General features: G+C 37.7%; 1 protein-coding gene across 1 annotated transcript in view; it reads left to right on the forward strand.

The window, feature by feature from the left end:
• The window catches only part of LOC129566776 (roundabout homolog 1), a 78837-nt gene extending 57973 nt beyond the window's left edge, over nucleotides 1–20864 (forward strand). The window contains exons 6-19 of the mRNA XM_055443003.1: nucleotides 7947–8047; nucleotides 8189–8241; nucleotides 8359–8489; nucleotides 8635–8775; nucleotides 9567–9698; nucleotides 9998–10651; nucleotides 11502–11779; nucleotides 13049–13168; nucleotides 13633–13858; nucleotides 14365–14460; nucleotides 16132–16381; nucleotides 17570–17721; nucleotides 19617–19791; nucleotides 19914–20864. Of these exons, the coding sequence (XP_055298978.1) occupies nucleotides 7947–8047; nucleotides 8189–8241; nucleotides 8359–8489; nucleotides 8635–8775; nucleotides 9567–9698; nucleotides 9998–10651; nucleotides 11502–11779; nucleotides 13049–13168; nucleotides 13633–13858; nucleotides 14365–14460; nucleotides 16132–16381; nucleotides 17570–17721; nucleotides 19617–19791; nucleotides 19914–20697 (3293 nt within the window). The 3' untranslated portion in view covers nucleotides 20698–20864. The remainder of the gene's footprint in view (nucleotides 1–7946; nucleotides 8048–8188; nucleotides 8242–8358; nucleotides 8490–8634; nucleotides 8776–9566; nucleotides 9699–9997; nucleotides 10652–11501; nucleotides 11780–13048; nucleotides 13169–13632; nucleotides 13859–14364; nucleotides 14461–16131; nucleotides 16382–17569; nucleotides 17722–19616; nucleotides 19792–19913) is intronic.
• The last annotated feature ends 6562 nt before the right edge of the window (nucleotides 20865–27426 follow it).

Consider the following 27426-nt stretch of genomic DNA (forward strand, 5'->3'; position numbering starts at 1 on the left):
TTCCAACCAAAAGCTGCCACATCACATGAACCATTATTTTCCCATGGTAAATGCTCATCACCATGTGTGAAATGATGCGATGTCACCCAAAACGAACGACGATACCAAATAGTTGACATTTATGAAAATGTAAATGTAAGTTATACTTGCGAAAATAGTCACTTCCGACACGCGTGTGTGTTTGTGTGTGTGTGGGAACCAAACATTTAATCGATAAACACCAACATAAAACGATTTTCAACGACTTTTCCCATTTTGAATGCTTTTGCGTGACAATAAGCCAAGCACATCTTGACTTTTCGATAACTCACATGAAAAATGGCATTTTTCACACTTACGAAAATGCGAAGGAGCATGCATTGAACAGTAATAGAAAAATGATTTTTTCGATAAAGCAAATCAATTCAATATTGAAGCTTTGTCAATTTTGCACTATAATCATTCATGATATGACTAATGATGGTGATTGGAAGAAGAAATGGGAATCAATTTAGAAAAAAAAAAACATTTTTCAAAAATTAGGCCAACAGTTCAGTCTAGAAAACGATTTTGATTTAAACTTTGCAAAATCAAAGCAAACATTCCATTCCATTCCATTTAATTGCATGTTTGGAAAAATGATTTCGATAAAAAATTTCTGACAGCATTCATTCAACTTTTTCCTACCGCTAATTCGATGTTTAAATTTTAATTTGCTTGTGTCTTCAACAGAAGTTTTTTTTCACTTGACTACAGAACCGAACTTTTCTTTTCCGTTGCCATTTCTATTGTATGTTGTCAAATTTGCCGTGGATTTTGATGGAAAGGAAATTATCAGAAACACGCAATAGTATTTAATTTGTGAAAAAGTTGTTGATTTAATGTGCCGCAAAGGAAGGAAAAATGAAGGAAAACAAAAAGTTGTTTAGCACAGAAAAAAAATTAGACGGAAAACAATACCTTAATTTCTGGAATGGAGCCTTCAACCATTCACCGACTGGTACATGTGTTTAACGAACTAGCAACGCACGTCATCAACAATTATGGTTGTGGTTCACTGAAACACTCCGGCAAAATAATTTACTTCGGAAATATTGACTCGCCAATTCACTTTGCATTTTTACGCGGGCGTTTGATTTTTAACACATCATTACATCACTTCGTACATTTTTTTTAATGAGTCATCAAAGAAAATTTTAATTTTTCAACATTTCTGAAGCGGAATCGAATCAAACTTCCTATTAAAGTTCAACGTGCATTCTTATAAAGTCTTCACGGGCTTCATTTTCATAAAACCGTTTACAAACGACCGAATTCAATCATAAACTTGGGTAGAAATATTGATGTTCAATATGTTTCATTGTTTTCAAAATAATGAATATCATTGTGAACTATATTTTGCCCATTTCGATTCATTCAAAAGCGATACGAAAGAAAGAAAAAAACAAAAGTTTGTTTCATTCTTTCAATTTATTCATTTTCATTGAAACAATAATAGTTTTTGACAATGGAAGCGGCAATCAGTGGCCCCGATTCTATGCTTTGTGTTCAGTGAAACAGATCCCGAATTCGGTTCGCAAAATTTGTTTTCTTTTGAAATGATTTCCATATAAAATCTGCTCGACTTTGGTTCGAAGCAACAGTTATTGTTGCGAAGTTATTCGAGAACGAACTTGAGCTTAAAATATGAAGTATTTCCCTATACTTTTGCTGGTGGCCTATTTCATCGCAATTATTTCCACGGAAAATATTGCTGCGAATGAGCTCACACGAGGAGAATCTGCATCACCACCAAAACGATCGATTCAGTCGCTGTTCCGAACGCTTACCAAATTAATCCAAGGAGTACTTGACAACGATAAATTTGTGCTCAATTTGCTTAATTTGGCTCCACCGTTGGATCTCACTGACGACCAAGTTAACGATTTACAGCAGCTGTTGAAATCATTAAACACAATCAACAAAGACCTTCAGCCCGAAAAAAAATAATCTGTTTTTTCTCAAGGATTGAAAAACCTTGTTGAAACTTGCCATGAATCATCTCAATAAATTCGTTTGAAACCACGCAATTGCCATTGTTGTTTTATTTTTGAATATATCGATTTTGGTATTTTGGGAGAAACTTGAACTTGATCCTTAGCTCGGTTCAACGAAATGTAAACGATTGTGAGTGAGAAAAGTGCTCTTCAAGGTGGAATGAGCGCGGCGTGTATTGAATATACACATCCACACTCATGATTATCAAAGGGGTCACACAATAACAAGGCATAAACAACAAAAAATATGGAGAAACTTTGTGACACCTCACACTTGTGAGTACAAATAACTCAATGGAGCGCAACAAAAGGGAAAAACTGCCAAATGGAACGAAAACGAAGACTTTTCACGTGAACAAGTGGAAAATTCACATAACGATGATTCTTTTGATTTGTTTGAGATTTTTTCTCCCGTTTTTTTTGTTGCGTATTGTTTTCGAAAAACTCGTTCACTTGAGAACGTTTCATTGTTTGATCCACTCAAATTTAAGCCATCGCTGTTGCGTGAAATAGAATACTATACCGAAAGTATGACGAGAGTTTTCTCCTTTCATTCGTTCGTTATTTAGATATGTGGGTAGTTTATGGCAATATGGTAACTTGAAAATATTGTTTACCGCTAACAAAAGTGCAAACTTTTCAAGTGAAACCATTGTTTGCACAAAACAATCCGGAGCTGAAGCTGAAGACAGAATTCGTTATCCTGTTCAGCACAATTCAAACACAATAACATTTCAGGGAAAGCGAAAAATTAGAATTTTCATATGTTTGTAATACAAACATTTGTCAATGACGATCCATCATAAGCACTTTCCACGGATCAAAATACTATTTTCCAATTATTTTTACAACTCGACCCGATTCACCAGATTTGGACGAAATAAAATGAATGCTTTTGCGATGTCACAAAGAAAAATCAATAAAAGGAAATATGTTTTGAAATGACCAAAAATTATACATACGATTTCCGTTCATAAAGTTTTAGCTCCGTATTTTCGGAGTCATAGTCAACATAAACCACATGTTTTATAACAACTTTGAAGACACCCATATTCTTGTTCCCATAAATGTCCGGCCATTTGATTCGTATTCGAATGTGGACACAAACCTAGAAAAGGAAATGAAAACAGCTCATAAAACGAATTATGTATTGTCATAGGAAATTTGAATTGTGTTTCTCTCTCTCTCTCTCTCTCATCTCATCGCATACGAGTTTGCGAAGAAAGCGAAAGAACTGTGTGTCCCGGAAGGAGAAACCGTTGAAAATACGACGTTAAATTTGCAGTTTATCATTGTCATGTCATGCGGTATAAATTATTATAGTTGATTGTCAAGGCAAAAAGTGGTCTTAAACTCGACCACGGAAATGTGGTCACATCACCCATCCTTTTCCATACGCATCTTACTTGTCTTTTTGCACACACTCCCACAAGCAGCAGCCCAATGTTTGTGTATGGAATATCTTTCCAATTTATTTCAATAGCATTTTTGGCTCCGAGATGTTGTGCTGATAAAATGTAGCAATTACTTTGTGTGTGATAAATTTTTGGGCTGATGTTGAACGAGGCAGAAAAAAAAACGCGCTCGCCATGCCATCTAATTGCAATTTGCGGAACATAGGATGGGTGGATAGTAGCGATACAGGCGAATTGTAAAATATGTTTTCCTTAGAAGAATTAAATTGTTGCTTGTTTGAATCACGATTGCGCGTTAATCACCAAACCAAATTATCACCTGTGGTTTTTTGTTCGGCATATCAGGAGGAAAAAAAAAACCAGACGGAACAAATGGCCATGAAATCAGAGCGGCGACTCAAAAAGCAGTTCAAAGCAGTCAAATAACGGTGAAATCAGTTCGACCAGCAATCGAATGTGGCGAGAGAGAAAGAGAGAAAAAAAACGGGAGAAACACAAAAATCCAATAAATTACGTAAATGTTCATTTAATGAATGCCCATGATTTGCACTCGGCATAGGATTCAAACTAGTTTAATCGCACCCTCGTGCACCATATCTCCAAATTAAAATCGAATTGAACGAGAACGAACGAACGAACGGATCGCAGACAGACGAACAGCTCGAATAATTTGGAGGTGTTTTCTTTTGAAACCAAACGCGAGCGAACACGGTGAAAAAAAGCACGCGCGCCAGACGCCAAAATCTGCAAATGCATCGTTTATAAATAACGAAGCAGCGCATTTCCATTTAGCCAAAATTGTTCATTACAAATGTGTATCTGGTTGTGTTTTTCGTTCTGGTAAGGGCACGTTCTGGGTTCGCTTATTTATCCCATTTTTGCATGTTCAATTGCGGCTCAACGATAGTAGCACAGCGTAAACAAATTTCAGCGTCAAAGATATGGGCTTTTAATCGACTGTTTATCGAAAAAGAAAATGCTCAATTTCCTTCGAGGATATTAATCCATTTTCGCCACTAATTGCATTTTTTGCTGCCATTCGCAGGCAGACACGTACTATAACCTCTAAACCATGGCAAACCCCTTTTTCTGTACTAACAACCCATGTTTCGATCGCACGAACTAAATGAAATTGTTAATTTTCGTTTTTATCGACGACGACGATGATGACTATTAAAATATAGTTATAGAGAGAAAAGTGTTCAAATGGGACGCGTTTTTGTTTGTCTTGAAGCTCGAATTTTATTAACCCATTAAAAATGCGAAATAACAACATTGAAAACATAACATAAAATGCCGACTCACTATTCACACCCGATAAATGTTCATCATGCAAACAAATTGACGCCGGCCGTGTTCATGCGTTTTGCAATCACTTTTTATAACGCAATCAGGAAATCAGCAACGAATGAACTGTGTGCGTGTGTATGTGTGATATGAGGCAACACGGCGATATGTGACAGGCAAATGTGTTTTCGAATTTCATTTAGCCGAACCATGTTGCAAAATCAATGCAAAAGTTAAATGCACATACACACACACACACACACACGTATTTTTTATGGCACATGGCAAAAGCTGATGACATCGATTCGGTTCACAACAAGCGCCCTCATACACATGTTATTTTCACATATATCGATGGCTCGAGGGCTGACATTTTTAGTCGCATTTTTCAATTTATTTACTTTCATTTGCACGGCAACGGCAATTTTCACAATATTTCGAACATTTGGAGAAAGACGAACAAAAAATGCCAGAACCCAGGAACCCATCGGGTAAAAAAGGGTCGATTTTATTGTTTCCTATTGAAGACGATGCAACAATACGCAACGGCTTTTGTTACGAGCACACGTACAACTATGGAATTGGGGTTCCAACTAACAGACTCTATAATTGATGAATCAGGAAAAAAACACACACTCTCATAATTATTATTTTTAGAAGAAAAAAAAAACTAAATATTCAATTAGTTTTATAGGCCCATACACACAGTTTTACGCATTGAATTGATATTCTATACGTTGATCAAAAGATAGTGGTGCAGATGGCATGCAATCCTTGATGCAACCAATGCGGAAATCTTGATTTAAAATCAAAAGAATCTCGTCAAATCTGAAAATACAATGTTCACCCGACGAAAAAAAATGTGATTTGATTGAAAGATATATAGATGGTGTTTATTCAATGAACACTCAGTCTGTCTGCAATCAACATTTGTGACGACTTTCAACTGGCAAAGACATTGAACTTGGCTAACAATTGAACCTTGCCATGCATTTAGTATTGTGAATGAAATTATGGTTCAGAAAATATTTGCGATTTCAATAAATCAACGCGTGTCACTCTCGTCTCTTCTAATCTCTCCGCGAAATAGATATCTATTTACATAACAATTCCACATTTGATATCAGAAAAATGTGATCTTGAGAAAAAAAGAAAGATGCCAGAACAAAAATCAAGACCACGCAAATAATGTTATCTGTTCACGTGAATGGCATGAAATTTGATGATAATGTTAATTGTGTGTAATAGATCTTGACTATTGTAGATAAGTTCTAAGTGCTTCTCCGTGCTTCTACTGCCACTGCTACAGAGCTAAACATGGAATTTGGTTTTACGCTCTCGAGAGATGCACGTTCCGTGTTTCGGTTCGTTTACTTTCGTTATAAAGTCGACTTTTCGGAAGAAACAATATCGAATATCGAACAATTTCCGTATGCGAAAAAAGAAACGGCATGAGGAGTTGATGTTTGAAAACTTTATTAGTAGTTTTTCGATCTTAAGACGAGAGACGTTGCAAAGAATAGTAAAGCATAATGATAGCGCTGGCAAAATGAAACCCAGTATAATGAAGGCAAAAGAGTAAAGTGGTGTTAGCAGTTGTTGATGCATGTTGATTCTGTTTCACGTAAATGCATCCCTGCAGCACAAATACACGCACATGTTTACAGTCGCTCACACAGCGATGATGTGTATTTACGAAAGGCAAACAAGCAAATACGAGGAAACCAGATGAGCCACACAGCGTACGATATTTACGTAAAGTAACCGAAAAGTTTTCATCATTGTCTTCGATTCAACGAATCCATCGGGCTAAAGTATGTCGATGTGCTGGGTGCACTGCACATCCGATTGCTATTGCTTCTGCTGTGGCTGCTGCTACTGCTTGTTTGAACGTGCACATACTCTCGTTCTCTATCGCATATGCAATTTTAAGCAGAACGTAAAACGATAACAAACATTTTTTTCTTTTTGTTTCTTCATTTTCTTTCATTCTTCGTGCTTTCTTCGGGTTTTCCTCAATTTTCTTTGTCTGAACGGTGAACGGTGAACGTTTGTTGCTTCTCCCCAAAAGTCTTACACATGCTTCGTCTCCTGCCAAGTAATGGCACTTGGCAAGAAACAAAAATCACCTCCATTTTTGTCTATATCACATCGTACATCTATGAAATTGGTTTCATATAATAAATGTGTAATTATTGCAAGGCTTTTAGTCTTAGCGTGAAGTTAAAAAGTTAGACACATGGAACGCTTGAATGTGGTGCGTTGCATTCGTCTCGTGCAAAATGCCATTGGCCAAATCTTGCAAGCAATTCTTGACTTACTTCGTTAACTACAACAACTTTCGATACATGGCCATTCGATGAGAATGCCTTGAAAAGGATTAATCTTTGCGTCTGCCTTTTCTTCTGCTCGAGTGTTTCATTCCGGCTGGAGTTCTCCCTTGCTCATAAATCTAACGAAAGTCTCCCCGTTTTAGCAAACGAATTGCATTGGCTTCGGCACCCCTCTCATTTGCTTTGTGCAATCCGAATACAGGTATAAAATAAATTAAATCACAACACAATCGATGGGTGAGTCTACGAAACTTTTGAACGCACGAACGGAAAAGTTAGTACCAGGTTAAACCCATTGCTGGTCAATTCGATTTGCGCCATTTTTCGGCTAACAACTTTCTACCCCGACCAAATCAAATAGATATTCGAAACAACGTCTGTACTGTACGTAGCTAAATACTTTCAAGATGATTAAAATAAAAATGCGAGAGGAGCCAGAGCAATGACAACAATGAACGCGCGCGCGAGACTGCAACAATGAACATGACAACGATGATGGCAAGAAAAGTTTGTCATTGTTGCAAAACTTGACGGAGGATGTCGCAAACGAGCAAACCCATTAAATAGTCTGATATTAAATAAGTTTTGTAAATGCACGACAAGGCGCGCGCGCGATAAAGAGAGAGAAAGACGCACTCGTTCTCACTCTGACGCTGTCTCATCATTGAATGCAAAAATACAGAGTATCGTTCGTTACACAACGACCTCGGCCTGCTTCGTCCTTTTTTTCCAACGCCTCACAACCACATTTTTTTGATGATAATAATTTTACGGTCCAAAAAGTTTTCCACTTAACACATTTTAGATATAATTTAATAATTAAAATCGTATTGAAAATTTATTACTTTCATTCTCATTTTTCTGACGATGTTTTTTTTTTCTCTCTCTTTGTGCAGTGCTACGAGATGACTTTCGCTTGGAACCGCAAAATACACGCGTTGCTTTGGGCGAAGTGGCAATCATGGAATGCGGACCACCACGTGGTACACCCGAACCGGTAAAGTTTCATTTTTTTTCTGGCATTTTCGAGCGACTGGCATGTGAATTATATTTTGAGTGCACGGCCGTGGCATTTCTCAGTGGAAATTAACGATGATAATTAACGCCAAAAACCGTTCGATTTAATTTCATTACATAGGTTATTTCATGGCGAAAAAATGGACAAACCATGGATTTGACCAACTCAAAACGGTAAGTGAATCAAACATGACACAAACACAACGTTCTCGATGGCGAGAGAATAATCTCATTAATCTTATTATGGATTTTTTTTCTCTCGCTTTTCTCTTTTCATTCAAAATGGGGCAGAATTCGCATCGTAGACGGTGGTAATTTGGCCATTCAAGATGCTCGGCAATCAGACGACGGCCGATATCAATGTATCGCACGTAATGCGGCTGGCGTTCGAGAATCGTCGGTGGCATTTCTCAAAGTACATGGTAAGTCTAGCACACAGTGTTGTGTGCGGTGGCAAGAATCAAATTAATGTCCAAAAATCGTGTTTCCATTTTTATGCTGTGAGAGAAGCCAACATTAATTCGTGTTTTTCATGTTTTTGTCTCCTTTAATTTTGCGCAACAACAGTGAAACCATTCTTGATTCGTGGACCTCAGAATCAAACGGCCGTAGTGGGCAATTCGGTGACGTTCCAATGTCGCGTCGGTGGTGAACCAGTACCGGATGTTCTTTGGCGCAGATCCGCAAGCGGTGGAAATATGCCTTTACGTGAGTATTGCTTGAAATTTTCGATTATCCGAAAACACAATTGTTCTGTTGTGCACACGCAATGAGAGTTATACAATTTCGATCTTTGTTCCTGCGGCGTTCATTTTCTCGCTCCCCAGAAGGTTGCGTATCAACAACAGGCTCGTAAATTGCATGAATAATTGCAATAATAATTTTGCGTTGACTTGGAAATTAATTTAATTTCCATGCATAAAGCAGATGCTTGTGTTTCGTGTGCGTGTGTTACGCATCATCTACGATTTTATCGGGCACAATGCTGGCGTTTGCAAACACACAAGACACACGCAAATCCAGCACGGATTTCAGGCTGTCAATGTTGCAATATTTATCTCGGCAGCAAGTGAAATGCTGCTGTCGATTTCGGTTAATTACGGATTTTGTTCAATTCACAAATCGAAACAATTTGCATATGTCGTCGTTGCTTAGAGAGACTCAACATTCGATTTTATCACACATTGGAATAAATTGCAACGCTTGCTGAATCACACAAACACACAGACAGCACATAATTTGTTGTGTTGTTGACTGTGCGTTGCAGTGAAATCTAATGCTTAAATAGAAATGTTGTCGTTAAAAAGATAGATTAAATTGTCAATTTTATCGTTCAATCTCAATTCCGATTGCAAACATACAAGTCGCAATTCGTTATTGGATTTTCCCTTCGAAATACATGGTCTGCGATGTAAATTTAAATATCTCATTGCAACTACAAGCAATAACGAGATTTTCATTTCGGTCTTTTTTTCTCCCTCACTTGCGCCAATAAATAGATCGCGTTCACATTCTCGAGGATCGAAGCTTGCGATTGGAAAATGTTGGATTAGATGATATGGGTGAATATACATGCGAAGCGGATAATGCAGTTGGTGCCGTTGCATCGACCGGAAATTTAATCGTTTATGGTAAGCTGCATTTTATTTAATTTGATGACTTAAGAATCGCGATGATTTCGAACATGCGGGATTTTCATGTGATGTTTTACGTTGCATTTTACTTTTTTTACGTTGCATTTTTTGTTGAGAATTTTCTTCGGTTTATCTGTATCTGTTTATTTTGTCTCGCTTTTTAATTTTCCGCGAGTATTTAAATATTTTGTTCCTTGTTTTTATCCGTTTTTCCCATTTTCCTCAAGTTTTTTGTTTCAATTATCCACTTTCTTATTTAATTTTAATGAATCTCTCTCTATTTCTCTCCCTCGCAGCTCCTCCGGTGTTTACGATCCGTCCAAAGACGCAAATCGTCGAATTAGGAAAGGAAGCAATCTTTGAATGTGCGGCAAATGGATATCCAAAGCCAACGACCTACTATTCCATCGAAGGGAATCGTACGCTTATGTTCCCGGGCTACAAACATGATCGCATTGAAGTGACCCAAACGCCAGAAGGTCGACTTTTATTGTCGATTCAAAATGTTCAACGAACCGATGCCGGTAAAATTATTGTATGCAGCGCCGTCAATAGTGTGGGTAGCACTAGTACTCGCGTTGTCGTGACAATAAATACACAAGAAGAACGTCCACCACCAATCATTGTGCAAGGGCCAGCCAACCAAACGCTTCCAATCAAATCGGTCGCCACACTGCCATGCAAAACCATCGGTGGCCCAATCATTACAATCGCCTGGTACAAAGACGGTATACCGTTGGTCCTCAACGATCGCATGAATCTGTCGCAAAGCGGAACGTTGACCATCAGCGAATTGAGCAAGGAAACCGATGCCGGTCTGTACACTTGTGTTGCCAGCACAAAAAGTGGTAAATCAACATGGAGCGCCTATTTGAAACTTGAAGCTCCAACAAATCCGAATATTCGCTTCTATCGTGCACCAGAAGCGTCCACCTTCCCCGGCCAACCTGGTAATTTTTTAAATCAAATTTCTCTCTTTTTCAAAACGTTGTTATTGCAGGGCACATTTGCTTGTGGTTATTTTTTGTTTTCGATTCCAATTTCCTCTCTTTTTTTGCCTTTATGTTCCGTTTATTCTCTTCGTCGCACTCCAAATTAACTAAATGAGTTAAGTTATTTGCTGTGCGCTCCAAGTGACATAAAAATCTGTCATGAGTATTTTTTTTACGACGCAGTCATTGCCAAAAAGTAAATTATCTGCTCGTATTGCTTACGAGAGACAGAGAGACTGCGTCCGATGATACCCTAGCTGTGTGCTCAACTGTGTGCACCACGAAAACTGTGTATCAGTGTTTAATTTAATTTGATACGAAATGAATGGGGAATATGAAGTCTCTCTCTCTGTCTCCCGTTTTCGGTTTTGGAGAAAAAGAAAAAAGCGGCGGCAGCAGCAGCAGCAGCAGTGAAGCAGCAAACGGAAAACCACATTGAAAAATCCTTAGAGAAATCTCCCATTCACTCTAGCCAATGTGTGTTTGTGTATATTTGCGGGTGCGTCGTAATTTTTCAGCGATTTGTTTCGTAGACACCATAAGTACTCATCTACCGTCTGTTTCATTTTGCCCCCAAAAAAAAAAACCAAAATACATACCCAGCACAAACAATTCCCTCGCAGCAAAACCATTCAACTAATTTAATTTCCAAAACTGAACGTAGCGAAGAAAAAAAAACACACAGAAGAGAAGAAATATCATTTTCGTTATACCACTGGCAAATGCTCTCATGCCCCAGCTCTGTTCGATTGAGTCTAAATATGAAACATATTTTTTGATTGTTTTAATTTGTCATCATCCCTCGTAGGCAAACCGCAAATTATTGAGAAAACCGACAACAGTGTGACAATAACATGGTCGCGAAGCACGAAAATTGGTCAATCGAGTTTGCTTGGATATACCGTCGAAATGTACGGTCGCAACGATACAGACGGTTGGGTAATGGTTGCTCAACGCTTACAAGACACAACCTATACACATTCGGATCTAACGGCAGGCATAAGCTATTACTTTGTGGTTCGAGCGGAAAATACACATGGATCGTCAGCACCCAGCGCTATTTCAGAGCCTGTCATCGTTGGAATTGTAAGTACAACACACACAAAGAAAAATGTCATCAACTTATTTCCCAATTGCCAGAAAGTTTATGCAACTTTTCGACAAATTCCATCAACGAAATACTTTTGGCAAATTAGAACATCAAATTACGAGGTTTTAGAATATGAATTGGAATTTTGGTGGCTGCATTCAGGACACATGAGTAAAATTAGAATTCGTCAAAAAGCTACACACACACACACACACACACACACACACTATCCAATTAAAATATTATGTGCACATTAAATAGATCGCAGTCGACGAATCTTGTACAAACACTGTGCAATGCAACCAACTGTCGTGTGCTTTCATCAAAGAGATGCGCTCACCTTGCAACGAATTCGTTAGCATGGCGAGTGTCAACTATGTGCATTTATAAATTTCATTTAACAAACTTTTCGTTTTGTACACACGCTCCCATCTACTCCCATACTGGGAGTGTATGTGTGTTTGCATTTGGCATTCAATTTTAAATTAATTTATATTCTCGCATTTGCACATATTTATGTTGGACGAGTAAAACAGTGGAAGCGATGTGAGCAAATGTCACCTATCTCGATGACTTCATCGACATCGTTTGCATGTCTCCAGCGGTGGTGGTGATAGTGGTAGATGCCAGAAAAAAGAAGGAAAGCAAATATATGCATTTTGCCATTCATCATCTCGTCGTACATTCACAATATCCACCGAAGAGACGAGGGAACGAGATGAATTTGTGTGCTTTTTAGAGCCTGGTGTGTGTGACAAAGATTGCACATAATTTATGTGTCTCTTGCTTTGTCTCTGTGTCTATTCGCTCACTTGGTCGCTTGCTCTCTAGCTGTGCTTGTGTGCATGTGTTCTGTGTGTCGTGTCTTGATTCTTGTTCATTTGTTCAATTTCGCTTGATTCCAATATGAAAAACAAACAAGCGCACACATATTTGATGTATGAACTGAGCAGTCAGTCGAATTTATACTCAGCGCTACGCCAGTGAGTTCCGGTTTCCTGTGAATATACAGAAAAACAACCCTGTAAATAAACAACAGTCAAATTGCTGTGCACAAGACGCATACCAATTTCAATATTGCGCGCACAATATCTTGACAGAAAATCATTTTAAGAATGTGCTTCTCGCTTTTTCTGATTACGGCCAGAACAAAACACAACAAAAGAGCGCCCCGAATTCCGTTTAATTTATCCAATGCACAGCGTTGTGTTTGAGCTGATTTCTCTCATGGTCTTTTTTTTCGTTTTTATTTTTCAATTTTACAGAATGATTTCAACACTGGTCTTGATTTGAGCGAAGCTCGTGCCAGTCTACTGTCTGGAGATGTTGTTGAACTAACCAATGCAACGTCAACGGATTCAACCAGCATGAAACTTGTGTGGGAGGTAAGCATATCAAAAACACTACTACATTTTTCCCCGCTCATTCCGCTTTTCGTTTGGAGAAACTACTAAAATAATTCGCCCACCGAAAATGAAGTCTCTTGCTCGCTCGCAAAAAGGATGAAGCTTATAAATTTCGCAAATGAAAAGAGCACACACAATGCAACTGCGCTGCTCGCCGTTATTGATGTGCAAATGCATCCATGAGTTCCATCTGCATTCAACTCGATCTACAGACAAATACATCAAGCTGAGAGTGCAGCTCAACTAAATATTAAAAATTTATCAAATTATTGTCATTCACATTGCATTGTTGTTTTAACGCTAATTCTATAGCTCACTCTCTCTCTGCTCGATTTTACATCCGGATAAAAATCCATTTGGAGCATTAGCGAAAGAGCTTCAGGGCAACTCTCTGTTATTGAATTCAATGCTTAAAAAAAACAATTTCATTTCACCAATTTCAGATCATCAATGGCAAATATGTTGAAGGCTTTTATATCTATGCAAGACAATTGGATTCGGACAATGATACGTACAAAATGTTAACGGTGCTTAATGGCGGCGGTGCATCCACATGTACCGTAACCGGACTCGCAAAATACCAATCCTATGAATTTTTCATCGTTCCATTTTACAAAACCGTTGAGGGAAAACCATCAAATTCGCGCGTCGCTCGCACACTTGAGGATGGTAAGTTTATAGCTTTTTTTCTCACATAAATACGTGCCTCGGTTGAAATAGATGAATTGGAGGTTTTTTTTAGTATTGGAATTTTAATTCAAACCAACAAGAATTTGCGTAAACCAGATCAAAGAATCACAAAATAAACGCCGATTTTTTCCGGTCAGTTTGGTATTTTCAAAATCACGGTAGAAAGGAAAAATTCCCATGTCGCAATGCCAGTCATTTATTGAAAATTGCAATTTTATAGACGAAATTCTCCAAAATCATGACTTTTTTTGTCTTCCATTTGAATGTTCATGGGAATTTTTGAGAAATTCAATGTTCATGGGAGGTTAAAATTGAGGCTGAACGCTAAATTGAATTCAGCGTCAAAAAAAAAACTGCACAAAATTTTTCTCTCTATCGACTGGAATTTAGCAATTTTGAAAATAGCTCGCATTTTCCCACCGACGTTTTTTTTGTTGTTGCTCGTTTTTAGCAGGATTTTAATTTTAATTTTGCTTGATTTTCAGTTCCAAGCGATCCACCATCTCACATGGAAGCTCTGTTATTGAATTCCTCCGCTGTCTATCTGAAATGGAAAGCGCCCGCACTTGAAGCCCACAATGGTAAGTTTGTTTCGCTAAATAACTGCTTAAGATTGACACTATTGACCTACAAAAACGAATTGAGTTTTGCCCAAGTTTCACTGACACCCGGTGTTTTGTGAAATCCTAAACGAGAAAACGCTGCTGAAATCAGTTTTTAATGCGATTTTCTTTTCTATTTTTAATTCTCACGTAAAATGCGAAGAAAAAATGTTGAACAGCACCGAGCATTTTATTTGATTCGTTTTTATCGTGTGCTTCATTGCTCAAGCCATTTATTTTCAGTGTGAACAATTTTCCTTGGATTTTTTTCATCATGTTCTTCTTCTTTTTTTTACAATTTGAAAAAGTTCGCTGCACATATATCCAATGAATGTTTACCTCTCTTTTTTTGTTTTCAATTTTGAGCATGTTCGTTTATTTTGCGCGACGACAACGACGACAAGATGCTTAAAATTGTTTGAATTGCGCTAAAATGACACGAAGTTGGCGATGAACAAGATGTCGCCGGATATTCTCTCGTTGTTGCTTTTTTCTTCCTTGTTCTTGCTGCATTTCTTCAGCGCTTGAATATATTGTAGAGATTTTAGATAAAAGCCGGAATATAAGCGAGCAAAAAAAAAAACCGAATTACATCGAGTTGTAGCACTTGGTTCGTAGAAATATGAATGGAAACGAATCTTTCCAAGTAGTTGTCGGTTTTCTTCTCTTTTTTCTTGCTTATTTTTCTTTCAATCTCAATCGTGAAATTGTACGGAAAAAGTTTTTCCGCTCACAGAAAAATGTTGCAGATAGTGCAAAGTGTGTACCTTTCAAGTGTGATAGCTCTTTCGAGTAAGAAAAAACGCTGATGCTTAAAGTGCTTTGTTCATTTCATCCAGCAAAGAAGGAAAAATAGTGTGAAGAAACTTTATAAAATAGGCAATTTTCCGTGTTCTCCGATGAAAAATTGAGATGTAAAACCAAAATAGAACAAATAGGGTTGAACAAGATCCGAGATGAGTTTGTTTAACAAAATAATCCATTTATATCGTCATCACTTTGATTTCGCATTTATTGACGAGCTGTTTATTGATGCGCTCGATAAAATCATTCTCCGTTGAGATTTGGAGTAAAAAGTTTTGATATAATTCAATCGGGACGAGTTTGTAATTAAATTACTCATTAATGAAAAGTTTTATTTGTGTTTAATGCACACGCACGCAGCCTCACTTAATTTGCAAAACCAATGTTGGCATACATTAACTAAAGGCATTCAAGTTGAATGGTTGTCGTCATTGAACGGTGTAGCTCATCACCTGCATCTGAATAGACCTTTGTTATGCGATGCCTTTGATGTGTATGTGCCTTGTACGCAGTCAATTGAAAATGCTCGAAGCGGCACAAAGTCGAAGTGACAGAATTCGACACCCTCTTGATATGCAAGTGAGATTGTTATTCAAGAGACACCGAAGCGAAGCATGGTGATTGTATCGCATATACATGAACTTTATCGGCAGCCGTGTGTCATTTCCAACGTTTGATGTTCAACTCGGCATGAAATCACAATTTTCATTGCGGCGGAAAATAGTGGAAACTTTGCATAAACTCACATTAAATATATATACTAGCTCCAACAACTGCAAGCACAACTCCTGTTTCAAAAACCGAATGTTAACCGAAAAATGTATTTTCTTTCATTTTATTCCACAGGCATTTTGCAAACGTATCATATAATCGTCCGTGGCTACGATGCAAACATGAATCGGTCTCGTATTCTCACCAATGTTACGATTGACGCAACGGCACCAACACTTTTATTGGCTAATTTAACCGAAGGTGTTACATATACGGTTAGTGTGGCGGCTGCAAATCGAGCTGGTTATGGACCATACAGTGCACCGGCCACACTTCGATTGGATCCGATTACCAAACGCCTGGATCAATCAACATTATCGCACAGGTATGTACCAACATCCCATATATAAAATAAAATAAAATATAAACGGACACACATAAGACGTGTTGATACGTGAAATTGAGAAGTGTGTCCGGTTTGAATTACTACGTGATACGTTCGAGTGCATTTCGAGGATTTCATTTCGACTTTAGCAACGAAAAAAAAAACACAAACACCGTTTTTATAGCGTTAACCACAAGCGGTGCTGATTTTCAACGGATTTTTATTTTTCGTCGGTATTTTTGTCACGATTTCATTTTTGTATCATTCGACATTGCTGAACATCGTTTCGAATTTTCACAATTCATTTCATTGAAATATAATATCTCATCTTGAATCGAATAATTCTCTTGGTCTTCCCCCCACTTCCTCTCCCACCATCGCTATGGATTTCATCGGTTTTCCTCCGGTTTTATTGTCCTGTGTCACCGAACGTGTTAGCGCACACATGCCAACCACGAATGAGCAAACGTATTTTACTCGGAATATTTCGAAATATCCTCACATTTATCGCTCGTTGGTACAAATAGACCAAAGAAATGAACACAATATGTGCTTGTAATTTCGGCACTTAAATATTTTATCGTCAATTTAACGATTACATTTATCCCATTTCGACTGACTTAAGCAATGATATGAGAATTCCTTTAGACAATTCTCTTGCGCTGGCTTTTGTCTTGCTCATATTTTAGATTCAATCCAATGGGAACGAGCTCAAGAGAGCAATAAAACAAACTTTAACAAGCGAATTAATTTCCATATTTCTTATTGAATTTGAATGTGTTCAGTGCGCAACGACATAAAAACCGAGTTGAGCATATGTGGTTAAAGCCGTTTTTATAAATGCTCGCCCATATTTCATGTGGTTACGTATAGATTTTGTGTCCAGCAACGGGGACGATTTATGAAATGAGAAAAACACTTGAGGAAATCTCCAACATGTACCACACATTTTCTAAATTTAGCCATCGAATACATAGAAGGTAGCGTCAAATGCAAACGCGTTTATGTACCAAACTTAATGAAACCCAATTTCACTCAACGGTACATACAAAGTGTGTACACACACACAAACCTGGTCCGGCACAAAAGCCATTCGCACATAAATCATAACAACAACAATGGAAAAAAAATTGAGAATAATTATTAATTGTTTACATTTCGCTCTGGTTATTTCACTTTCATTTGCAGATATCCGATAAATCACGACCATATGGATGATTGGATAACACAGACCTGGGTCATGGTGTTGCTTGGCTCATTTTTCGCCGTCATAATTATGTCGTTTGGTATATACGTATTCGTAAAACGGAAGCATTTGATGATGAAACAAGGCGCACTCGGTAAGTTTAACAAGACAAATTATTCCTCAACAGTCGCATTCTCTGAGGCTAGAATAGCAACAGCAAAAAAATAGAATAGAATAACAATCTGACCGCAAATTTGCATACAAAACGGAGTGTGGCGTTCATTTTCCATCTCGTTTTTTTAATTAAAAGCAACCATGTGTTTGCCTATGGCAGCGATTAAGTAGCATTCTAATACGGTGATACATCATATGCAGGTGATTTTTACAATGAGCAAAATGTGTTCGGTTTCCCTTTCTCTCGATCCATACACAATTCATTGACTGAGCTATTAATTCACTTTCTTCTGGACATTTATTTTGTGGCAAAGCATTCGCTCCCCTTATTAGGGGAATGAAAATATTCATTCTCCCTTTCTCTGCTGCCCATTCGAGAATCGCAATTCTCACTGCTGTGCTATCAATGGAATGGCTCACTGTTTATTCGGAGTGTTTTGTTTGATTTAAATTTCCCTTGTTCAAACATCGTCGTTACCACTGCAACCAATGGTGGATTGCAATTCGGCCCCCTCGACGCATATCATAATTTCAACAACGCACCGGGCAAAATTATGAAAATTTATAAAATGTATTCTGTCAGAAGGCATTTTCTCAACATTTTGCGGTGGCTCGTTGTTTTCGTAAACACTGTTTACGTTCCACCACCATAATCATATTCGTACACAAGGCAAAATCCATGGCACACGCTCTCAAATTGCTTTGGTTTTTCATGCCATTTAGCATTTGGAAAGCGAGTGTGTGTGTGAGTGCTATACTTTGATGGTATTTAACAGCACACCACTAGAAACAAGCCAATTAATTGGGTTTGTTTAGAAGCACCTTTCATCTAGCGTTTAATGCATAACAATGGCAGACGAATACCAGAGTGAGAGTAAGAGCGAACGAGTGAGGAGAAAAAATTGTGCAATGTGTGCTTTTGCGGTGGTCGGCATCATTATGTGTGCACATTTTTCAAATAGGCACAACGCTTTGCTGTTGTTACACTGTTTGCACAGAGGCCATTGTTTATCATCTTTACTGTGGTGATTATTTCATAAATAAAACACTGTGTTTGTTTATCGAGAAGAAGTCGCCGCGCATTGTAAACATTCTTTTCGCACATTTTTTTTCTGCTGCTGTTCAGATTTGATGTTTGGTTTACCATCAATGGTTCGATTGCGTGGCACTTTGAAGTGTGAAGTTCTTTATTCATACAGTTAATTTATCGTTGCACGAGAATTTCTTTGACTGGTACATTTTTGTTTGCCGGCATTTTTTCGAAATTCTTTTCACATTTTTCTACCGTTTTTTTTCGCATTTTCCTCACGAGTTTTTTTTTGTCCATTTACGTTGGTTCAATTTTTCCGGTTGCTTGAGTATATTTGTTTTTAAAAACAATTTATTATGTTCGCATAGAAAAAGATACCGATAATGACACAGCATTTAACCGAGCATTGGTGCAGCTAGAGGGTGGAAAAAGTCACGTAAAAAAGCGATGGTCACGAGCACAAGCAATTAATAAACGTTTTCTAAATGATTTTTAATGCGAACAAGCGAACGCGTCGAACATTTTGTTCACTTTCTCGCTCAATTTTTTTTCCTGCTGCCCCTGTTGTCTATTGAATATTTAATTGACATTTGCGTTCGTGTGTATTTAGCACCAATCACTCGGGTGATGTTTTTTATTTGCTGTTGATAAAAAAAACAGAACACAATCGCTGCCTTCGTCTATCCGGATACAATAAACGAGATTGAAAATGCCAACACAATACTAATCGCATGCAAAATTTATAATCTATCCGACATGCTAAAGCGTAAATGGCTTTCAATTTTTATCACTTTTGGAATTTATAACGAACGCCGATTTTTTTCTCTCTCTCTTTTTTTCTGCAGACGCTCGTTCGAACAGTGTTTTGAAAATATCGAGTATATCACGGAACCGGAACGGTTTTTGGTTGGATCCAACGGGCATGGTGTGGAGACAAACTGAATTGCCAAAAGACCAGATAGCTGACTATGCACCGGTGTGTCAAACACCAACCATTCATCGAGATGTTGATCAAAATGGGTAAGTTTTTTTTTCTTTCTTCGTTACTTTGCTGCAACGCAAATCCTCTATCATGCTCGCTTAATTGTCATGTGTATTCATTTTTTGTTTCTCTTTTTTTTTTCGTTTCGTCCTTTGCGCAGTTTCATCAATGATTATTCCAATTTTCCGGCCGATTACGCGGAAGTATCAACGTTCAGCAAAGCACCAAGCGAATGCAGTGGCACTCGTTCGCCTGCACCGTACGCTACCACAACTCTAGTTGGCAATTCCCGTTTGATCACCATGAAGAATGTAAACAATCAAAATATGTACTTTGCCAGCGACTTATACAATCCACAAAATCGCTATGTACACTCGGAATCGTATTTCAATCCAAAGGAAAAAATCAATATCACGGAAAATCGACTTGGTTGCAACACATTCAATCCGAATCATGCAATGGCAACGGCAGCACCGTTCGGTACGATACGCAAAAATCGATTGAAATTGTTACGCAATCCGAATTTTCGCATTGGGCTCAGTGACGGCAAACTGAACGACTCGAATAGCAGCAATGGAAATTTGACTAATTCAAATGGAAATGGACAACAAGAGCAACTGTATGTGAAAATTGGCGAAATGAACCCGGCATCGAGTGAATACGATTACAGTGGAATGCGTTGGGGCAACCAACAACAACAACAACAGCAGCAACAACAACCAACCGATGCATACCATCAACGACCACCTCAAATGCAACACTACGAACAAACGCATGTGATGCCATCGCAGCAGCCACCCCAATCGAATACGGGCTCATCGAATCAGAGCATTTACGAGAATCATCATCGCCAAAACAGCGATAAGGACATGATTTATGCACCTTCGGCCAACCGAAGCATTATTAGCTATATGAGTTCAAATAAACGTTTTGACGAAGTGTAGATGCTTCTCGGAGGCAAAACACACACAAATGGATAATAGAATATTACATTATTTATGTGTTTAGTTTAAAGCAAAAAAAAGAAAAATCGACGAAAATTCTGTACATTTTGAGAAAACCCCTCAATCTAGTGATTAAAATAAATACGATGATAAAATGAAAAGGAATATATACCAAAATTATACTCGAACAATTTGTTGTACGCGCTTCAGGAAGCATGGCACCTGTAAATAGACTTGAATTTAGCTCGTAGGATAACTATGCATCTATATATATATATATCGCTCGCATTCACTGCAGAAATTTATTCACCCTCGCCCACCACGCGCACGAGTGTGTGATGAAATATTAATGAAAAAAAGAATTATGAACAACATAAATCCATCACATCGCAAACCAGTACTTGTAATGCTGTTCACTCTAGATTAATACATACAAAATACTCAAAATAATCAAAAATGCCATTTTTTCCACCGTTTCATTTACACACCAAATTCTCAATTTGAACTTGAAATGAGACTGAATCTATTTCTTCCCATTCAATGTTGTTGCATTTCATATTTTCTCTCCATTGCCGGTTTTCACATACATTTCAATTGTTACATAAATGCGTAGAATCGATGCGTTTTACTGTCGTAGTCATAGTAAGAGAATAAAAAAACAACCAGTCGTAAACTACTAGATGCGCCTGCGGCGTGAATGTATAAATGTAATTTACTAGCGATTAAGTCGATAACTTTCAAACTTTAGGAGAGAATAACTGGCTAATTTATATAACAAATTTCAAATTATATTCATGTTCAATGGACAAATTAAAAAAAACAACAACAACATATTGAATTCATGCAACTAGCATCTAAACTAAATTATCTGCTAAAAAAAACATTGAAACACTATCGAAGTATGAATGTGGAATATATTGTGTAAATCCGTTACGTATTAGCATTTAAATGTACGTACACGTCAATATCATAAGCATTACAAGAAAACAAAAAAACTAATATATCAAAATGTGTATAAATGTATGCGATAAAATAAAAAAAAACAACATTTTCCCAGAAATTAAACTAAATCAAAAACAAAATGGTTTTTATTTCATCTTTCAAGCTTTTTCACAATAGTTACAGATTTTAGTGAATTTGAGACGATTTTTCCTGGCAATTCACATCACATTTTCACCTTCTGCAGTCGGACATTAAATAAAGAAACGGTAGAAAAACGCCAATTTGCAGTGTTGTCATTTTGTCCACAGTTGATTTTAATTACTATTTACTTGCGATTCGCATCGCTGATCAAACAAAACATGATGAATGATTTTTTGTTGCCGTCAAAAGATGCTTGAAGCGGTTGTAGTTACATGCCATCTACATGAAACCAAGCACGAGTGAAATTTTCCGTCGGCACGACTGAATCGGTTGATATTTTTTTTTCGTCCCTATTTACCTGTGAATCTCCAGATGAATGCGGATCAGAATCAGAATCGAAATGACAGAAATGTCTGTCGTGTGTCATGAGGCATTGAATGCATGTGTGTATTTACCCGTTGGAAAATCTAATCTTGCGGTGTGATTAAAATGCATGCACGAGCATCGAATATCAAACGAAACAATAAACCAACTCTTAGGGTGTCTCATTACATACGTATTCGAGTTGTGGAATGTTTTCGTTTTTTCTTGTATGCGATAAATTTTTGTTTTGATGTTGTTTTTCAATTCTCGAGGCAACATGTTGACTCTTCTCTCTTTTTGCATTGGCCATGCATACAAATATGTACGCATCGAAAAACGGCCGCTTTTCAATGGAGCACACAACGGCAGAGAGTAGAAAAAAACACCTCGTCCAGAGAAATATAGCGATGCACATACTTCATATCGAATGAAAAACTGCAACTGAGCGCTTGAAAAAGAGAAGTTCAGTGTGTGTGTGTGTGTAAGAGAGAGAGGGAGAAAGAGAGAGAAAAAAATGCGCGGGGAATAAATAGCCAAATGGAAAATCAACTGCATTTCATCTGTGTTTAAAGCAGATTTTTTCATCATCGCCATTGAATGCAAGCGCTTGCATATTAAAACCTGGAAAATGAAAATTCCACTCATCAACAGATCCATATACAGCGAGAGCACAAGGGCCTTGCAAACATTTGTAAAATCTGGCCGCTCTTTTTTTCCCTCGCATTCACATTTTTCCGTTTACATTTCATCTTTGAGATTGAACTTTTTTTTCCTGTCCAGCTGCTGTGTCTTACACTCGAAAAGAGCGCGCGCTGAGTGAATTCGGCGGGGCCATCATAAATACAGTGCACACAAAAATCGCCTTCAATTTGTGTATACAATTTGTTATCCTGACTTTATTTACAAGTTTTTTTTTTTCTCTGGTCTGTGAAAGCGTCCAACTGTTTTTCACATCGCGAGTTCGAGCGATTTTTTTCCCGTTCGATGTTGCTTTGTGAGTGTTTGCGATAGTTGAATAAATATTTTTATTCGTTCGTTGTTTTGGTTAGGTAGTTTTTGTTGGGCAAGGTTTTTACTGTCTTTCCATTTAACGATTTTCAGGAATACAAACAATATCTGGCAACCGAATGCAGGAGAATTGGAAATAAAAACACCAAGCAAACTTAAGCGATGCCGGTGTTTTTCCTTTCACAATGCTCACGTTTTAATGGTTCAATTTTGTGTTTTGGCATGTGGAAGTTTAACTTTAATCAATGCACGTAATTTGCTTGTTATTTGTCGAAACATCTGTTTTTTTCTTCTTCATTGTTCTCTGGTTCGCCCATAATAATCTCCGTGCGTCGAATCGAATCCAGCCGCACGTAGAACAAAAGCGAACGAATAACAATTTTTATTATTGAAAATGGTTAGCAGACACACAAAAGACTCGCCAGTTAGTTGCTATTTGAAGCGCTATTACGCTTAATAAATTGAATCAACGAGCTTTTTTGTTGTTGTTATTTCATGTTTTGAAAAGAGAATGAACGGTTATTATGCATTATGTGACTGACAATGGTTCTCCTCCATCGCTGTGTGTAGAGCAAATTGCAAACATCGATTGAAGGGAAAAAAACACCATTTTGGCAATTGCAATCGCTCGCAGCAACGAGCAATGATATTAAGAGAGAGAGAGAGAGAGAGAGAGAGAGAGAGTGAAAAAGTAATTAAAAACGATAATCGATTGACTGGAATCAAACTCAGTTACAGAGTGTAATCAAAACCCATCAAATGAAATTAACGTGTGATTCTCTCGAGCTTATTCTTTTTTTCGTTCACTCTTTCTCTCAATATGTTCGCACATATGATCGATATTGTTTTTTATCATATCGCCGTATGCAAACTAAATTGATTTCCAAATCCATTATGCTGACTAAATGAGTTAAGTTCATAAACGGAGATGGTGTGTGAATCGAAATCCAATTAAAATTCATCGCAATTGCGCTGCATAAAGACAGAACCGTTGTGTATTGCATATGAATACAATAAATGATGCTCAGATTGCATGTATCAATATTTATTTTAAAAAAATCGCTTTGGAAATGCATTTGATCGTATTGCAATTTTTATTCCGTTTCTGATACGAAGTTGATTAAAAATGTATAGCGGATTGGTGTTGATACAAGCAATACACAATGTTATTCATGTGCAACGAAATGAATAATTTATCCATTAATATACACATCGTATGTTGAGTTTGAGTTCACTTTAGCCATCATGCCCATTGTTGCGATGAGGATGTTTGTCATCATTAAATTTCGATTTGGTTGTGTTAATCGCATAAGACATTCGCAATGTTTGAATATCATTCATCGTTGAATTTTGAATGATATCTCAATATCTAATGTGATGAAATTCTCATCTCCAATTTGTCAATGGGATCGAGCTAATAAATGCGAATGCATGTGATTTGAACATGAAATAATTTTCATGTAATACAAATGCCACTAACCCACTGGCATAAAAGAAATGCAACATGTCTATTCATACAATTTCCAAATTGAATAGCCCAAAAATATCTTTGATATAATGGATACGATGTATCGATTGCAAACCATACTTTTGTGGTGGAATCGACATAATAAAGGCACTGCAGAACGAGGCAAAAATACCAGCCGCATAGAGAGATATTTTGCTAGAGAAATAGAGAGAGAGAGAGAAAGAGAGAGAGAAAGAGAGAGAGAGAGAGAGAGAGAGTGAGAGACTGAGCGCTAAATTAAAATCCACTATCATTTCAAATGTGCACGTTATTCAAAGCTTTTGGATGGGCCCATTGTGTGCGTGCGTATGTGCCTTCGTTTGCAATCAGCAATATTGAGTGGCGGTCAAATCATAATCATTTTCAACAAGGGTCCGTGGAGATATTAGCAACAATGTCAAAATTAATGGCATCCACCGTTAGTGAGATTGCAAATAATGACTGTGTAGTGTACGCACGTTCAACCAAAGTGGAACTTGGAACAAACGGCCGAAAATTACTGTTAGACATCGAGAGAGGAAACGGATGTATGCCAACGATACGACACAACGATATGCTCACTCTCTATGTGCATGCGAGCGCGCGCACGCACGTAACAAGGCGAACAAGGCATAAATGTTGCGTTTTGTTGGGCCACATGTCAATGCTAAAATTTACGCAAAAGTATTCCGGTATTCGGTAGCCAATATGCCATAAATCTGGAGGCGGGAAATTAGCTCTCTCGCTGGCCATTGCATTTGGATGCATGCATTTCGAACATATAAATGACATACGTGCCAAGCCTTTCTCTATATTCCTCTCTCTCTATCTCTCTCTCTCTCTCTCTCTCTGTGTGTGTGTCTCTCTGTGTCGAAAACCGAAAAGTTCACTGAATGCATTTTGATTTAGCATTGTTCAGCATGAATCATTTATTATTATCGGCACATGCATTTGTTATATGGCCACCCGACTACGACCGAGCCATTCGACATTGCATGCGACGATGGACAACAACACATTCAAATCAATGTTAATAATAGGTCTTTTAAACGATTGTAATGAAAACGGTGAACATTGATTGCGAACTACCAGCGCCGCTTACTGGGCATAATGATCTATTTTCGAGTCGATCCAAGTAATTTTGCTCGATGTGAAAAGTTGAATTTCCATCGATGGACAGCAATCGTTTTACCATTCCGAATATTTCCAACTATCTATGGATACAAATTGTTCATTCCGTTTGTTTGTTTGAAAATTCCATTTTTCCCAACCAATGTCGGTTGAACCAAGCATAAACTGAACTATTAAGTGATTAGCCGTGGCGTTGTAAACATTTTGACTTGGCATATTTTCATTTTTACGCTCTCTACACATTCATTAGTTTTATGGTTTCCATTTTGGCATGCAATTATCTGCGACCCGAACAACATTATCGCCGATGCACGTGAACATGCCCAACGATTTCATTCTCTTGCGTTATTTTCTTCGTTGTTTTCTATAAAAACTAAACCTGTTTTTGTTTTGCTTGCACGCGTTTTACGCCGATGAATTACACCAAAGGAAAATGCAACATCGTCGTAAATCGGAAAAGTGGCCATTAATACGGCACGTTCCAGCCCAATCGGTCATAAATCCTTGGCGCTATTTTCCGAAAACATGACCGTGGTGCGAGGAGGAAATGCGAAAGTGTGTGCGAACCCAGTGCAATTGCACACATCGAGATAAACATTGGCTAAATGGTACAAGTAGGTCGACTGCAGCAGAAAAACGGACTTTTTTCACTCGGACACTAATTCATTTTATTACAAACATTCACATTAATTTCAGCTTACTGTGAAAACATGATTGGGTGCACAACAACAAATGACTGCACATGATCTGTTCTACGACGCACGAATTTCATTCGACTGAAATATCCATTGCATTTAATTTCTGTTGCATGGGATACACACTGGTTATGGTTACAGGCAGTAAGAAGTATGAAGAAGAGCAAGTAAAGTAAAGAATTTAGTAAAACAAGAAGGAGTGAGTAAAATGGGCACCTTAGCATATATCTGAAATATTGAAGGAGTCGATGTTTTTGAAGAGGAACCAGAAGAGACATGTGTTTGAGTAAACGATTCTTTTAAATGATCCGGGACGTTGGTTGTGCACGTTTCATTAGACTGTATAAATGATGTGGATGAATTTCCGAAACGATGTGGTAACGGTCAGTCGAAGAGAGCCAAATGCCTCTTAAAAGCCGGCTTCTTTCGAGGGGATGAACAGATCTGCTCTGCTCATAAGGGAGATTATTGTATTCGTCATTTTTGGTTTTAACCGTTTTAAACGATACACCGTTTCAGCTGGTGCGTTAAGCATCATTACCAGTATCTCGCCGAAGTGTTTCGAGGAGGTTTAATTGGTTGCACGCATCACGAGTGCATTTAAATCAAAAAAGATACTTGAAGAAGAAGTGATGCCCATTACCACATCGAATGCGAAATTCGCGCTCAAGAGCTGGCAACCCATTTTAAGATTTCATTCACTTTTACTCAAATGGATTACCGACCATTTCAAGTGACTCGTGGGATTAAGAGAGATATTTTATCAACAACTTTTTGAGTGCAATTCGAGATTCTTCATTAATCCATTTTCATCGAAAGTATGACGGTTTTTGAAGTTTATCAATAATATTGAGTCAGTTAACTTTAATCGAACCGTATTGGAGAGAGACAAAAGTTTTTTTTTTGCACATAAAATTTATCGAATGAAACCAATGAATGAAATAGATTGCATAAGTTTGAAAA

Source organism: Sitodiplosis mosellana, unplaced genomic scaffold (genome assembly GCF_009176505.1).
Source record: "Sitodiplosis mosellana isolate CC-2019 unplaced genomic scaffold, AAFC_SMos_1.0 Smas_scaffold_5, whole genome shotgun sequence".
Taxonomy (NCBI): Eukaryota; Metazoa; Arthropoda; class Insecta; order Diptera; family Cecidomyiidae; genus Sitodiplosis; species Sitodiplosis mosellana.